This window comes from Centropristis striata, chromosome 15 (genome assembly GCF_030273125.1).
Source record: "Centropristis striata isolate RG_2023a ecotype Rhode Island chromosome 15, C.striata_1.0, whole genome shotgun sequence".
Lineage (NCBI taxonomy): Eukaryota > Metazoa > Chordata > Actinopteri > Perciformes > Serranidae > Centropristis > Centropristis striata.
This window is the reverse complement of record NC_081531.1, coordinates 5503109-5518851: the sequence shown is the minus strand read 5'-3', so window position 1 is coordinate 5518851 and position 15743 is coordinate 5503109. Positions and strand designations below refer to the sequence as shown.

Sequence of the window (15743 nt, the reverse complement as noted above, 5' to 3'; positions counted from 1 at the left end):
TTAACTGAGTGAAGACAGCTGAGGTGATGGAGTTGAGTCAGGTGTGTCTAGCTTGGTTGGAACCAAGTGTTAACCTCCAGGGCTAACAAGTAAAGCCAATGCGAAACTGTCTTAAATCTGCATTGTATCCAATAGAGAGCAAACAAAATAATGTATTTTTCAATGCCAAACCGGAAGTAGCATCACCATGGGGTCTACTGAGAATTCCTCTATGGGATTTTGCATGACAAACACACGTTTCTAATACACCTTTTGTTCAGCAGGATAATCTTCACAAATGAACACCACCTTTATCATGTTTGAAGCGTTAATGCAGCCGACAAAAGTAAAAAGCTAACGTTATGCTATAGCTAACTACACCACGGTCACATGACTTCAGCGTCACTGCCGTTAGCTTCAGATGGTCCCCAACAAGCTAGTGGTTTTGACAAGCTAGCAAATCCGTACCCTAATAAATTGTTTATTAACATAATTAACAATCTACAAGAGTTTGCAAGAGCACTGAACAACACGACTAGAGGCTGTGAGGCGGCCTCGTGAGAGGGTTCTTGTCCGTGTCTGGCGTGACGACGTTTAATGTCCCCTACAACCAGCGTAGTCTCATTTAGCCACCTGCTAGCAGCCGCCTTTTTAACAACACGTAAAATATTCACAAGTGGGGGTATTTACTAACGTATTTAATCTCTTCAGCTTGTGTTAACCTCAGACCTTATTTCACGTATCTGACCAAAAGCCCATTCAAAATCCTCATTGAGTTTGAGAGGTTAGACCCCTTGGCGCTAAAATGCTAACTTACTTCCACGTTTAACAACTCAAAAAAGACACAAAATTATTTTAGAAAAGACAAAATTATTTTAAAAAAGACACAAAATTACCAAAAAAAGTAATTAAAGGGACCTTCCACACACAACACGGTGAAGTGCCATTCATATAAAACTCACATTAAACTTTCATATCAAGGTGGGGGCCACAAAATACTGTCACGAGGGCCGCAATTGGCCCATGGGCCGCAAGTTTGAGACCTATGTTCTACATCAAAGTGTAGCATTGATAACTGCCATATGAGATCAGAACAGAACATACACACATGCACTAACTGGCCCAACACAACAGTTTATTATTTATTGTCACCCCATAACAGAGAAGCCAGGATTAAATTATATTAATTATAATTGTGTCAACTGGATGACCTGCGTCTCCTCTCCCCTCCTCCAGGTGTCACCACCTCTCAGACCCAGCAGGCCTACACCTCTCAGGTACTCCAGCCCGAAGAAGCTCTCTACCTCCGCAAGAAGAAGAAACGGCCCATCCTCCATGACCCATATACTCGCTTTTCTGCTCTGCTGTACCGCCGCCCACCCCGGGAGGACCAGAAGGCTATTTTGGCCAGCATGGATAACATAGACCTTGACCATGCAACCCTCCTCTGAAAGCCCTTGAAAACAAGGTCCCAACCATGCAATACGCCCTCATTCCAAAATAAAACACTAGCTACATACCAGATGGAAAAAAAACAAAGATGTTTGCAATTTATCACATATAAAGGGGAATAGCACTAAATTTCAGCATTCAGATTTGGTACATTGCGTAACTCCGCCCTTGGTCAGTTCAATCCGCACTAGTAAGCATTCTGCCATGTTCAATCTGTGATGATTACAAATGTAACCAGAAGAATTAGATCAAAAAACAGTTTGGATTAATTATGACTGGTCCCAAACATTGGTGAATTGGCATGGCTTTCCCTCTAAAATGACTGATTATTTTAACTACCAATTGGGATGCCCAAATGTACAAGTATGATCTGTGTATGTCTGATCTGTGCTAAAATCCAGTAGTATTCCCTTTCAAAACACGTGTTTAGACTTTTAGCAATGCAAATCAAACGATAGCTGCCACAATTTTCCAAAGTTTTACTCCAGTGCAAAAATAAAAAAAGATTATATACAAAAGAGGGAACACATAAAGTACCAGCTACTGTTACCCCCCGTAGTTATCCCGCTCCAGTGTTACTGCTTTTAATTTGAAAGACTTCTCCCAAACTTAGATCGCATTTCTAGTGCTGAGCCAGTCCCCCCAAACCCCAAAAAAAAAAAAAAAAGCCCTGCGGGTCTCAGTTTACAGCACCTTCCACTGGATCCTCACCGCCAGCAGCGTCTCTTATCTGCCGAGAAACTCGCCTCACAAATATGGGTATTCTCATTTCCTACCAAGTATACCTCAGAGCACAGGACACGAGACCACACAACCACCAGGATCAGCCAGCAGAACAAACTAGCCTTTTTCATCTATTTAGTAATTATTGTGTTACAACAATATGTTTCTTATATATGTACATCTTGTTAGATGTACATACTTTTAGTTTATTTATCTTGCAGAACAATAATTCTATTTCATTCTACTCACCCCTAAACTAATTTACTCGGCCTAGTGAAGGATTTCCATTGACTTCCACTAAATCTAATTTCTTATTGAATAGATGTCATTCAGCAGTGAATCACACACTTACTGTGCATTTGCATTTCACACGCTTATAACAACCCATTAACAGGCACACTGAAAAGTGGTAATTACTTCCAATTCTTCAATATAAAGTCACTTAATTGCTCCAATAAGCTGCTCTGTCTTTAGCTCCTCATATCATAAAAGGTTTGCACTGGAGCAAAATCTTGTCCATTTCCTTAGATTTGTGTCCGCTTCTTTACATCTCCTCCAGTTCTTCTACTTCAGGTAGTGTAGAGGGTTCCACATCCTGTTCAGAAAGATCTATAGTTATGCCAAAAACAATTCAATTTAAAAAAAAGTAAACTACAATACATAGTGGAGGATAAGATTTTGTGCCATAGTATATGATAGTATTTTCTTCATACATATTAGAGGGCATAAAAAACAATGGCTTTGTTTGGCCTTAATGGAGCGTCTGGTTGGTTGCCTGCTTCACTTGTGTCTAATTTTTATTTATATTTACTTTTTTTGTTATTTTGTGCGTGCATGTGTAAGTACCCGCCTCTTTGTCTCTTTATGTGCTTGTCATTTGAAATGGAAAGTCTGAGAGTACAGTCATCCCTTAAGAAAATAGTATGTGGCATTGAGGGGAAACACAACAAGTGAGCCAAAAGTTTTTGTTGTATACTTCACTGGTATAAGCACTTTTGTTTACATATTGCCCAGTTTTACTTTGAAAGATTTGAATGGTTGAGATGATTAAATTTGCCTGTCGAACTGACATGAAAATGTGGACACTAAAGGGGCTAAAAATATTTTTTATTGGATAAGTAAAGGAAGTGCCATAACACTAGAAACTCAACTATATCACACATTACACACGCTGCAGTTCAGATTCAACAAAGTTCGGGTGTTTACTGTAACACTTTACTTTGTTGCTGTCTCTTTCAGTTTTGCTCAAAAGGTGCTCAATTTCTTCAGAAGTTGTATTCATATTCAAATGTTGTGGTAACATATCTTGGGCTCTGAATATGAAATGAAAGCAGTGTCCATGTGTTTGGATTGGTATTGCTCATTGGTATGTTCAGTGGTTTTTATGCATTTATTTCTTTGTGTAATTTTTTATTGTGATTTTGAGAAGATTCTGACTATTCCAACTCCAACAAAGTCTTCTAAAATTAACCATATTTGAAGTGTCTATATGTGGTTGCCTGATGAAGATATTTCCACAATGAGAGCTTGCAAAATTAGTCGTGTCGAGGTTCAAAAAAACCTATTAAATTGGACATTTAAAGTGCGGAAGAAGTGCAGACGAGATGTGATATGATCTATTTAATATTACAGGGAATACTAATTATGTCTTCTGACAGCAATTATTAAACATATTGAAAATAACAGAAATGTCCTGACTCATGTGAAGCATATCCAGCATACTGGAATACATTTAGTAAATATATCATACAGATGCATTAAGGTTGTTGCAGCAAAAAAAAAAAAAAAAGCAGCAATTTTACAAAAAAAAAGTGCCTTTATGAAGGAATTATTATGTCTCTAAGATTGGATCATCTGGTAGCTAAGAGTTAAAATATTGTATCTGTTCAACTTTCTGAACTTATTGTGGAAATAACTTTGTAATACAAATGAACATTGTGTAATTGCAGTGAAACCACAGTCTCTACTTCCAAAGATAACAAAGTCAGCATGAATCATTTCAGTGAGAAGGAAGTGGCATGAAAATGTACCGAAAACATTAATCATTGACAAATCTCCCAATAGTGGACTATTGATGATAACCATGATATCTTAAAAAGTTCAATATTGTTATCATGTTAATATTACACATATGACAATATCATGTAAATAATCCAGCACCTCTTACACCATTTCTTCCATTTGTACTGATCGAAAAGGTGAATTTGACTGATAGCGCCTATTTTTATTTTCTATAGATAATGCGATAATATCAGTATCAACGTTTTTTTTTGGCCATGATAATCTTGTAGTGACAATCTGATATAGTGACAGCCCTAATCCCCAATCAACTGCACTATTCTATTCATGAGAGTTACTGCACATAGCCGATTTGAAGGACTGTGCGGATAATAGTTTGGCTAGCCGAGCCTACCACGTGACTATGTGACAGTCACATTGATTTTAAAAGCTCTGGCACTGACTGATGTAATGACTAGGGGTGTGATGATACTCTCAGCTCACGTGACGAGACATGATATTGGGTCCAGGAGAACGAGACAAGACGAGATTTTAAGAAAACTAAAATGACACAATATATAACTGGACCAACTGACTTTTATTTAACCGAGTTGCACATGCATTTTGAAATGTTTTATTATAACTCTTTACATGCATGATGTAAGCCTGAGCTTTTAATAAACTTCTTCTTCCACAAATTGAAACTAAAACTAAAATTTGTAAAAGTTAAAATAAGATAAATAAATAATAAAAGCCTCCAAAGGGATTAATGAGACTCTGGAGCTGATATATGGTTTTCTATCGTGGCGTAATCGCTTAGCAACAGTTTCGACCGTGATCACATACAGGAGGGATTAAACATGGGAGACTCAACTGTAGCCGCCGTCGCTAACCGCACAACTGATCAAAACAAAGCAGCATGGCTAATTATCATAAACATAGCGATCTTGAATTAACCTGCATCGCTAACTGCGCACACAGTGTCCATGCTTGTTGTAAACAAACTGAGATCGCTAAGTGAACACCTCCTGCAGCAGCAGCACATACACACTGTACTGCTACAGAGCTAACTGCTAGCCTGTTAGCACATACACACTGCACTGCTACAGAGCTAACTGTTAGCCTGTTAACACATACACACTGTACTGCTACAGAGCTAACTGTTAGCCTGTTAGCACATACACACTGTACTGCTACAGAGCTAACTGTTAACCTGTTAGCACATACACACTGTACTGCTACAGAGCTAACTGCTAGCCTGTTAGCACATACACACTGCACTGCTACAGAGCTAACTGTTAGCCTGTTAGCACATACACACTGTATTGCTACAGAGCTAACTATTAGCCTATTAGCACATACACACTGTACTGCTACAGAGCTAACTGTTAGCCTGTTAGCAGGACTGTGCCGCTTCGATTAGTTCTTACTTTTCTTAACGAGCCGCCGGCCCCTGCGACGTCATTCTGGCTGCTTCCCCTTCTTCTCCTCTTCTTCTTATTTTCATTTCACTGCCCCCACAGGTCACAAATAGAAGTTTGGATAACTCACAAATCTCGCGAGACTGATTTTCAACGCGACGAGATGTCGTCACACCCCTAGTAATGACTGAAACGTATCAGGCCAGCTCATCACTGGTGCTCAATCTTGCAGGCAGCCTAATCGAAACAAGAAGTAATGCTGCACTATGTATTTAAATGATGACAAATGCCACTTTCATTTTCACAACTGTATAATTGCTGTATTGTTGTGAATGGATTTTAGGATGTTTTATATAAACAAATTGAAAAAGGCTGTGTTGCTGCCTATGTTTAAAAGTTTGGGTGGTTAGAAGGCACTTGTTGGAGTCATGGTTGGATTCAAAATCACACTGAAAGAGAAACAAGGACCTCTTCTTCCACAAAAGCCTTTACAATGGCATACCTACAGTGATATGAAAAACTGCAGGAACTCTGATGCATAATGTTCTCTAAATCAAATATGTCATTGTACCATGTTGCTTTTGAATATCATTTTATGCCATTTATAGAAAGGGGTTTGTCAGATATAAGAAGAAGAGTGCCGTAGTTTCCTTTCAAAAGAACATTTTGGTGTATTGACTGTTTCACTGCAGACCTCCTGATGTTTGCACTGCTGTGGGTCTTCTTAGCAGAGCTCTGGAGGGAATTCACTGAATGAATGAAGTCACTCTGTTTGTTTTGTTGAAAGACTTTGGCATTGTACTTTTTAGGTTCTTGCGTTGTAGAGGGGACAGAGGCCATCACATTTAACATTTTATACAACTATGAAAAGACAAGGTAAACACAGTGAGGGGATTGTGTTATTGCCACCAATTAACACAATTCCCCAATTAAGACTATAATGTCTACATCAACATTGCTAAGAAATTAGCAAAATCTTGCCTATTATTTTAAAGAAATCACTGTTTTCTACCAATGATAGAATCTTTTGGAATTAAATTCAATAGATAAATAAGAGAGGCTTTGAAAAGTCCTGTGACTTCCTTTTAAAGAGTTTAAATCAAGAATTTAAAACCAAACTAACTGTATTAACAATAAGAATAACTTGTAATACACACTGTACTGTACCAAAATTTTGTCCCAATATACATACCTAATATACTGTTTCTGTTGAGGAATTAACTTTACAATTAATTGCATATATTTATCTGCAAAATCATAACTGACGCACTCTGCCAACTTAACACTGAACATATTGTTCCATGTTGTAATTACCCCACTTTTAAAAGAAAGTAAAACACTGACAGATGTGAAAAAAGTCTAAAATATACATAAGATTCTTTATTGCAATTTGTAGGTATAATTAGTCATATATTGTAAAATGTAAAATTAAGGAATTACATATTCTATTAAAATTGGTCAATGATATGCATGTAATTACAGTAATTAATCCGAAATATATACCCATTCTTAATTTCAATATGGAAATATTTCTTATTTAGATGCTACTGTAAGTTTGACAGTGCAGGTCAGTGGAAATAAATAAGACTGAGCCTCTACATCACCTCCTATCATATCCAAAATGATAAACTAACTGAACTAAAGCACTTAAATGTACATTGTTTTGTACACAGAAAAGGTTCAGTGTTGTGATCTTGTTTCTATAAGTTTTGGTTGAATGTAGAGAGAATGAATACCATGAAAACTTGAGTACACCAACAAAACCCTGAAAATTCAAAGTCACGACAAGACAACTGTTCAGACCAGCGGTGGTGGGAAATTGTAGCTTTGTGTGACTGTGCAGTTATTTCATCACCAAGGGCTTTAATGAGACTTATGTGAAGTGAGGACAGTGTGAGCTGGATGGGAGAGACATCTTAACAAGGCTGAGGGCGAGGCCGTATCTGCCTCAACAAAGAAGTACTGTATACCTCTTAATGTGCCACTGAGAAACGTGTCCATGTACATAGTGTATAGTGAAAGATATTATTTGCATGGTATGAACATTTGAATGCTACTGACAAAAATGGGGAATCGCGACTACTGGAACAAACTTTCTGTAGTTATGTGTAAGAAATGCATGACAACAGAGGTCTGTTTAGTCCAGAATATTGAAGCAAAAGCCAACAAAGCAGCTACCTAAGAAGTTAAATGTAAACAGTAAGGCGTTTTAATTGACTAGAAATTGCTGTTTTATCCAGTGGTGCAGGGGGAAAAGAAGAACAGGCAAACAAATCAGTAAAAACCCCTAGTGTGCCAGCAAACACCTCTCCAATGTTTCAAATTTGACTATATAGTAGCATTGACATGCAATAAAAGCACATGCCATGCGGTAAGAAAAATGCAATGGATTTGAAGCTTGTTATAACACACAGTTCTATGTTGATTTGGTTGTTAGGGGAGGTAGATCTTTACTACTTCTTTGATATCCATCAGTTGATATATTCTTTATAGTTAGGTGAATATTAACTTACAAACTGTTGTCTGAAAAAACAAAACAAGACAAGTCAATTTTAATGCAGTAGATGTCAAATTTCAGTCTGACTTGTGTTAATTACAATACATAGATGTAACCTTTGCGTAATACTTTTGCTCAAAACTATCACAGATTATGTACCATGATTAGGGTAACTCTGATTCACATAATATACTTTGTCAAAGGTGCCCCCAATACTATACCTCTGTCAAAGTAGCCCCCTATACTATAATTTCGTCAAATTAGGCCCCAATGTTTGAAGTTGGTCAAAAGAGCCCCAATATTTTAACTTGGTCAAAAGAGTCCCCAATAATTTAACTTGGTCAAAAGAGTCCCAAATACTATAACTTGGTCAATAGAACCCCCAATAATATAACTTGATCAAAAGAGTCCGCAATACTTTAACTTGGTCAAAAGAGTCCCCAATATTATAACTTGGTCAAAGGAGTCCCCAAAAATATAACTTGGTCAAAAGAACCCCCTCTACTATAACTTGGTTAAAGTAGGCCTCAATACTGTAACTTGGTCAAAGAGTCCCCAATACTATAACTTGGTCAAAAGAGCCCCCAATACTATAACTTGGTCAACAGAGTCCCAAATACTATAACTTGGTCAAAGTAGGCCCCAATACTTTAACTTAGTCAAAAGAGTCCCCAATACATAATTTCGTAAAAGTAGGCCCCAATATTTTAACTTGGTCAAAAGAGTCCCCATTACTATAACTTGGTCAAAGGAGCCCCCAATAATATAACTTGATCAAAAGAGTCCCCAATACTATAACTGGGCCAAAAGAGTCCCCAATACTATAATTTGGTCAAAGTCGGCCCCAATATTTTAACTTGGTCAAAAGAGTCCCCAATATTTTAACTTGGTCGAAAGAGTCCCCAATACTATAACTTGGTCAAAGGAGGCCCCAATACTATAACTTGGTCAAAGGAGTCCCTAATACTTTAACTTGGTCAAAAGAGTCCCCAATACTATAACTTGGTCAAAAGAACCCCCTCTACTATAACTTGGTCAAAGTAGGCCTCAATACTGTAACTTGGTCAAAGAGTCCCCAATACTATAACTTGGTCAACAGAGTCCCAAATACTATAACTTGGTCAAAGGAGTCCCCAATACTATAACTTGGTCAAAAGAGTCCCCAATATTTTAACTTGGTCAAAAGAGTCCCCAGTACTATAACTTGGTCAAAGGAGGCCCCAATACTATAACTTGGTCAAAGGAGTCCCCAATACTTTAACTTGGTCAAAAGAGTCCCCAATACTATAACTTGGTCAAAGGAGGCCCCAATACTATAACTTGGTCAAAGGAGTCCCTAATACTTTAACTTGGTCAAAAGAGTCCCCAATACTATAACTTGGTCAAAAGAACCCCCTCTACTATAACTTGGTCAAAGTAGGCCTCAATACTGTAACTTGGTCAAAGAGTCCCCAATACTATAACTTGGTCAACAGAGTCCCAAATACTATAACTTGGTCAAAGGAGTCCCCAATACTATAACTTGGTCAAAAGAGTCCCCAATATTTTAACTTGGTCAAAAGAGTCCCCAGTACTATAACTTGGTCAAAGGAGGCCCCAATACTATAACTTGGTCAAAGGAGTCCCCAATACTTTAACTTGGTCAAAAGAGTCCCCAATACTATAACTTGGTCAAAGGAGTCCCCAATACTATAACTTGGTCAAAGGAGTCCCCAATACTTTAACTTGGTCAAAAGAGTCCTCAATACTATAACTTAGTCAAAAGAGTCCCCAATACTGCTACATGTTTTGAGATAACAGTGATGATTTGCAGTTGATGGTACTGTACAATATTCTGAAATAGCTTACAAATAGTTTTGTTTATGGTCTCTGAAGAAAAACATCACACATTTTCTATCGCTCATTAAAAGTGAATTTTTAAAAGAATATCTCAGTACTGTATCACTCTTGACTCTTGAGCTGAGGAGAACAAGATGTTTTCTGCTTTGACTTTAAAATATTTTCAGATGCATTTAAAGAGAATTCTCATTGCATTCTTAAGAATATTCAGACTTTTGGTGCGTTAAAAATACTATATATTATTCCATATGCTAAGAGTGGAGAATCTCTGGTGCTAACACATGCCGCACAAGTACAACATTTTTGTTGCCACCATATTGAACAGCATTAATGGCCCTTGAAATGCACCTCTCTGAGCTCACTGCATCCGATATCTTAAATGCCATACTGTTTTACTTAAAAATTAGCACATTTTTGAGCAAATCTGAGCCCAGTTGATCACTTTACATGTGTTGTGATAGAGGGTTTGAATTAAATCACTGAGACCTATTGCTATTTAGACTCATGGTCAGAACTGACATACTGTCAAACTGCAAATTGAAACATGATAAAGTGCAATGTAATACATTACAATCCATTACTTTACCTTTCAAATAAAACAGCTCATAGGCCAGTAAAAGTTCATATATAAGTCTTAAATACGTATTTTCTGACATGATCATCAGACTTTAAAAGACGCTTTTATCATTCTTTACTGGCAGGAAGGATGCACTGAGGTAGAGACTTATTTTAAACATAAGACAAAGCCAAGCTAATTTAAAAATCAAATGCAAAACACTGCAGATACTTGACATCAGTGTATCAATACAGCAACACGGAGGAGTATTGAGATATAATCTTACTAACTTTTGTCCAAACTTGAGTGTACAAAATGGCATTACAGATTTGAAATTTAAAAAAAAAAAAAGTTTTGTTACACTATGTAAATAATATCTCAGATAAGCTTACCTTGTCATATATATATTTTTTGTAGAAGAAAATATGATGCACATCAACTATATTGAAGACTGAGTGGAAACTGAGTAGTGTAGGGTCTGCTTCAGTGACACATTATATGATGTAACAGACCAGTGTCTATATGTGAGTGATGGAAATCTTCTAAATGCTAGAAATTAGTTTAAAAAAAATGAATATTATAGAGCAAGGAAATATAGAGAAAAAAATATATAAATAGATTCAATATATTGTCATGGAACCAAAATGGTTATATGAGTATCTATATTTGGGGACAGTACTTGTTTTCAAGAATGTATAAGTCTATATTCTATTATTTTTATATCCATTTGTTGCTCTATACTGTAGCAATGCAGAATCTTACACAAAGTAGAGAAATATGTCTGAGGTTTTCAGTTGTGTATAAAACAAAAAACAATGGTGCATCCAAATGGCTGTCACTGTACTGTATATCTCACTGTCTGCTACACAGAGACTCTCAGAGAAGGAGACAGCAAACTAGTTGAACATAGCAACGTCCATTTGGTGTGAATAGCAAATGTAATTGTTTATTTGTGGGCCATCATTTTACCACATTCGTCCTTTCGAGGAAGGTGATTAAGCTTCTCGCTACTTTTTCATTATTATTTTTTTCCACCAGACTGGCTTCTGCTGTCACATATACATATTTTTCAAATATGTTTTGGCAGGGCCGGCTCTAGCTCATTTGGTGCCCTATAGGCGAGATTTATCGTGTTGAACAGCTCCGCTTGCTGTTTCACGGAGGGTGGAACTCCCGTTTTTGTTTGCCCATGGTGCCAACCAGGCCATATAATACAACTGTCTGTCTATATAATGATTAACTTACAAGTAAATTCTCAAAGAAGCACAGCTGGAGACCGCTAACAAAGTTAGAGACAAGAGAGACAATGAAAGTGCAAACCCCGTGAAAAATGTGCTTAACTGTGTTAAGCTAGCATTGCTTTATTTCAACCTAGCTAGCAAGCTAATACAAATGAAACGTCTTCACACAAAAAGATTGGGACTTCTTCTAGTCCTCCTCTTTCCTTCTTTTTCGATACTTTTGCAAGATATATCAAAACATAACGTGTCTGTCACTTGACGTGACCTGGGCTCTGTGACAGCGATCTGACCGTCTAAAGGGGGACAAGGCAATGCCTCTGTGACAGTGATCTGACCGTCTAAAGGGGGGCAAGGCAATGACCACACGTCATGTGACTCAGCAACACAAGTGACAAAATATCATTGTTTATCTGTTTCTTTATTTTGTTAATATTTATTATATTCAAGAAAGAACACGAAGCGAGGGCGACAATGGGCATCGAAAATTATTATTATTTTTTTTTTTCTTCCCCTACGTCGCCTATGCCTAGAGCCGGCCCTGTGTTTTGGCATGAAAGAATGGTGAGAATATTTTTCCCTACTACGGTGCTCCCTTGCAATCTGTATCACAGTAGAGCACATCAATATAAATGTATAATCATTCTAATTCACAAACTGTGCAGATAGAAATGTTTCACAGCGTATATATTTACAGTATGTATGTAACAGACACAGTGCTTCATGATGCTGCTTTGAACTGACATAAGGGGATCCAAATGTTTGTTTTCGGTTTGTTTTCAGTTATAAACAGAAGCATGTGCAAAGAACGTTCTGTTGCCTTTTGCTCAAAAGTGGAAGCTGAGCATCGCAGCAGCTGCTAAACGTTACTCCAGACATTGGTGACATTCAATTCAGTGCTGTACATTGCCAAAAAAAACACACACAAAAAACCCGTCATATACATTCTGACAACTGGTGCTATTTAAAAACATCTGTGGTGCTTTTTTTAAGTTAGATATTTCCTTGCTTCAGACAAAATGTAGCTACACAATCCTGTACTGTACTGTAGGTTGCTGTTTTGGCCAGTCGTTTGACCGGATCCGGTCACGTGTTTAGATGGTTTACTCTGACTGCTGTTGTTTCAGGGAATACACAGATCAGATAGGACTAACATTTTGAGTGGCAAATTTTAAAGCAAGGAAATTTAATAGGACATTCATTTCAATACACGTCATAATGATTTTATTGGGATTGAGTTTACAATTCTCTTTGTTTATTTCGGTCTGAACTTCACAGTGCTTCAAAGTCTAATGTATTGGTGGTTGCAAATAGTATCCACACATTGTGTTTGGTGCTGAGTGAACAGATATGCTCACCATGACTTTTGATACGGTATTCATCTTAGACATTCAGATCCCTCTCTCGTCTTTCTATCAGGTCAAGTAAACATACTAACTCTCCCTGCAGGTGCCCTTTTGTTGTACAGTATAAGCAACGTCCACATGATGACAGGACCGAGTGAAATTTCCACTCGCCGAGTCATTAAAACCACCACTAGATGGAGACTGTTGCTTATAAGGGACCTGTAGTGTTATTATGTTTCAAGACCAGAGAAAGCATTGTTGTCTTATAAAGATGCTGTTTGAAACTAGTTAAAAAAGGTTTGCTGTGAACACTCAACTTTTTGGAGCCTCTATACATAAAAACGTTGTCTTATTATCTCTTTTTTCATCACAAAATGCAATACAAGTGGAAGAAGAACAAACTGAAGTTGTCTCCTCTTAATTGCTCAGTCTTCCTGAGATGTGTACAACTGATTTGAGTTACAGACTTCATTTTTAATGGGTTTTTGTTATCATGACTTCTGGAAAACAACAAAATGTGTGAGTGTGTTCACTGTTAGTTACAGGCGTAGACAACTCAGTACCTCAAAATGTCTGTCTGTGGAAATCTTTAGTCCAGATATGTAACTATTCAGTTTTTTATTTTCACCATCTCTGAGAAGTCAGTACTCATGATGCTTTTTATATTTGTTGGCACAAACACTAACAAGAATGTATGGCTATTGTAATTCTTGCTCACTCCCACTCTTCCTAAAATTGAAGCTTTTAAAGCAAACTGTCAGTTTTTTGTATTTCAAATGTCTTGGTATGCTTGTTGTAGTTGTATATTCATAATGGTGTATATTACATCAGTTTTTATTTATTAAAATGTTTAAATTTTCTAAGATGACTGTCCCTGTTATTTAGCAAATTTCTACTTTATCATTTGATGCACTTTATATTTAAAGAGTTATTTTCGGGCCATATCAATGTTTTTCAAGTTTCAGGCAGCTATTGATATCCATTCATTTTATTGCTCTACATATTAAAAAAATGGTAGACTGCATTTCATCGTAGGGCTGTGAACTATTACAAACAGTTCCAAGTGTCAACCTATTATTATTCAGACATTAATTAAACTGGTGAGGTGGTAATAATAATAATAATAATAATAATAATAATAATAATAATAAGTAAAGTAAAAAAAATGCAAATGCAAAGCTGCACCTTTGCGGTAAATGGGATTAACAGTGAATGTGATAAAGCATGTAATCGGTCCTTTAAAGCAATATCCAAAATTAGGTAAGAACAGAAGTTAGATATAATTTCATGAATTTCTGACTTTTCTCCTACTTTTATTTGTAACTGTGACCATGTTATAACTATCAGAGCCATGGACATGGCTTTAAAATTTTGATTTTATAATGTAGAGGTATTATACTAGTGATATCAAAGGTAAATGTTTAGCTGCTTATGACATAGTTTACAGTGCACATCATACAGTAGAGGAGAAAAACATTCAGATCCCTTACTTAAGTAAAAGTACTAATACCACACTGTGAAATTACTCCACCACAAGTGAAAGTCTCCTATTCAAACAAAGTAAAAGTAGAAAAGTACATGAAAGTGCATAAAAATGTACTTAAAGTATCAAAAGTAAAAGTACTTGTTATGCAAAATTTCCCCATTGATGCATTTATGTAAGCAGCATTTTAATTTTAATAATGAAAAGTAACTAAAGCTGTCAGCTCAAATGTCAGCTCAACCTCAAAATGTAGTAGAGTAGAAGTATAAAGTTACATAAAATGGTATTGCTTAAGTAAAGTACAAGTACTCAAAACTGTACTTAAGCACAGTACTTGAGTAAATGTATTTAATTACATTCCATCGCTGATACTATATTATATTTGGTACAGTAGAGTTAGCTTTCACAGAGTCACTGCTAAAAGAGCATAACTGGACATCTTTCATATTGGAAAATGTACTGGAACAGCTCTTTACTTTGCATAAAGCAAAGACTGAAATAAGTGCTTTGACAATATGGGCTGGACTGGTGTTGTGTTATGTTGCAGGTAAGTTTTAACAGTTTTACAAAGTGTTGCAGATGGTAAGTAACTTGAAATATGTGTACCATGAGCTGCCCCAGCACTGCTCGAGTACACAGATACACAATTTAGAAAACTTTGTGGCATGACACATTTGAGAGCTGACTCCAAAAAGCAGTGCGACAATAAATAAAATATATATAAAATATAAAAAAATATACAATATAAACATAAACATACATAGGCGAATAAATGTAAAGAAAAATATATATGATATAATGTAAACAAGAAAGGTAGGTGAGGTGTACAATCTTCAATTCAATTTGCCAGAAGCAGATATGATGCAATGCAGTGTTAATAAATATATTGCACGTTGAAGGACAATTTATTGCACAAATTATTGCACATAGCCAGGTATAGTATATATGAAAAAAGAAAGAAATATTGCACAGTAATAAAGTCCATATGAAACTTGGTTTAATACATGCATACTGAAACACTGCAGAGTGGAAATGCAAAATGACAAATATAATGATAACAACAAAAATAGCTGAAAAGAGTTTAATTTATTATCTGATATCTAGACATTTTCCATGGTTTTCTTGATAATAACCAAAATCATTATCAAGAAAACGTGGAAAATGTCTAGATATCAGCTCTTAAATTAAACTTGTATAAGCTATTTTTGTTG

General features: G+C 36.4%; 1 protein-coding gene across 1 annotated transcript in view; it reads left to right on the top strand.

The window, feature by feature from the left end:
* Nucleotides 1-4895, top strand: part of LOC131987140 (protein turtle homolog B-like) — a 175897-nt gene extending 171002 nt beyond the window's left edge. Inside the window, exon 20 of the mRNA XM_059352310.1 lies at nucleotides 1216-4895. Within this exon, the coding sequence (XP_059208293.1) occupies nucleotides 1216-1430 (215 nt within the window). The 3' untranslated portion in view covers nucleotides 1431-4895. The remainder of the gene's footprint in view (nucleotides 1-1215) is intronic.
* Nucleotides 4896-15743: the final 10848 nt, after the last annotated feature.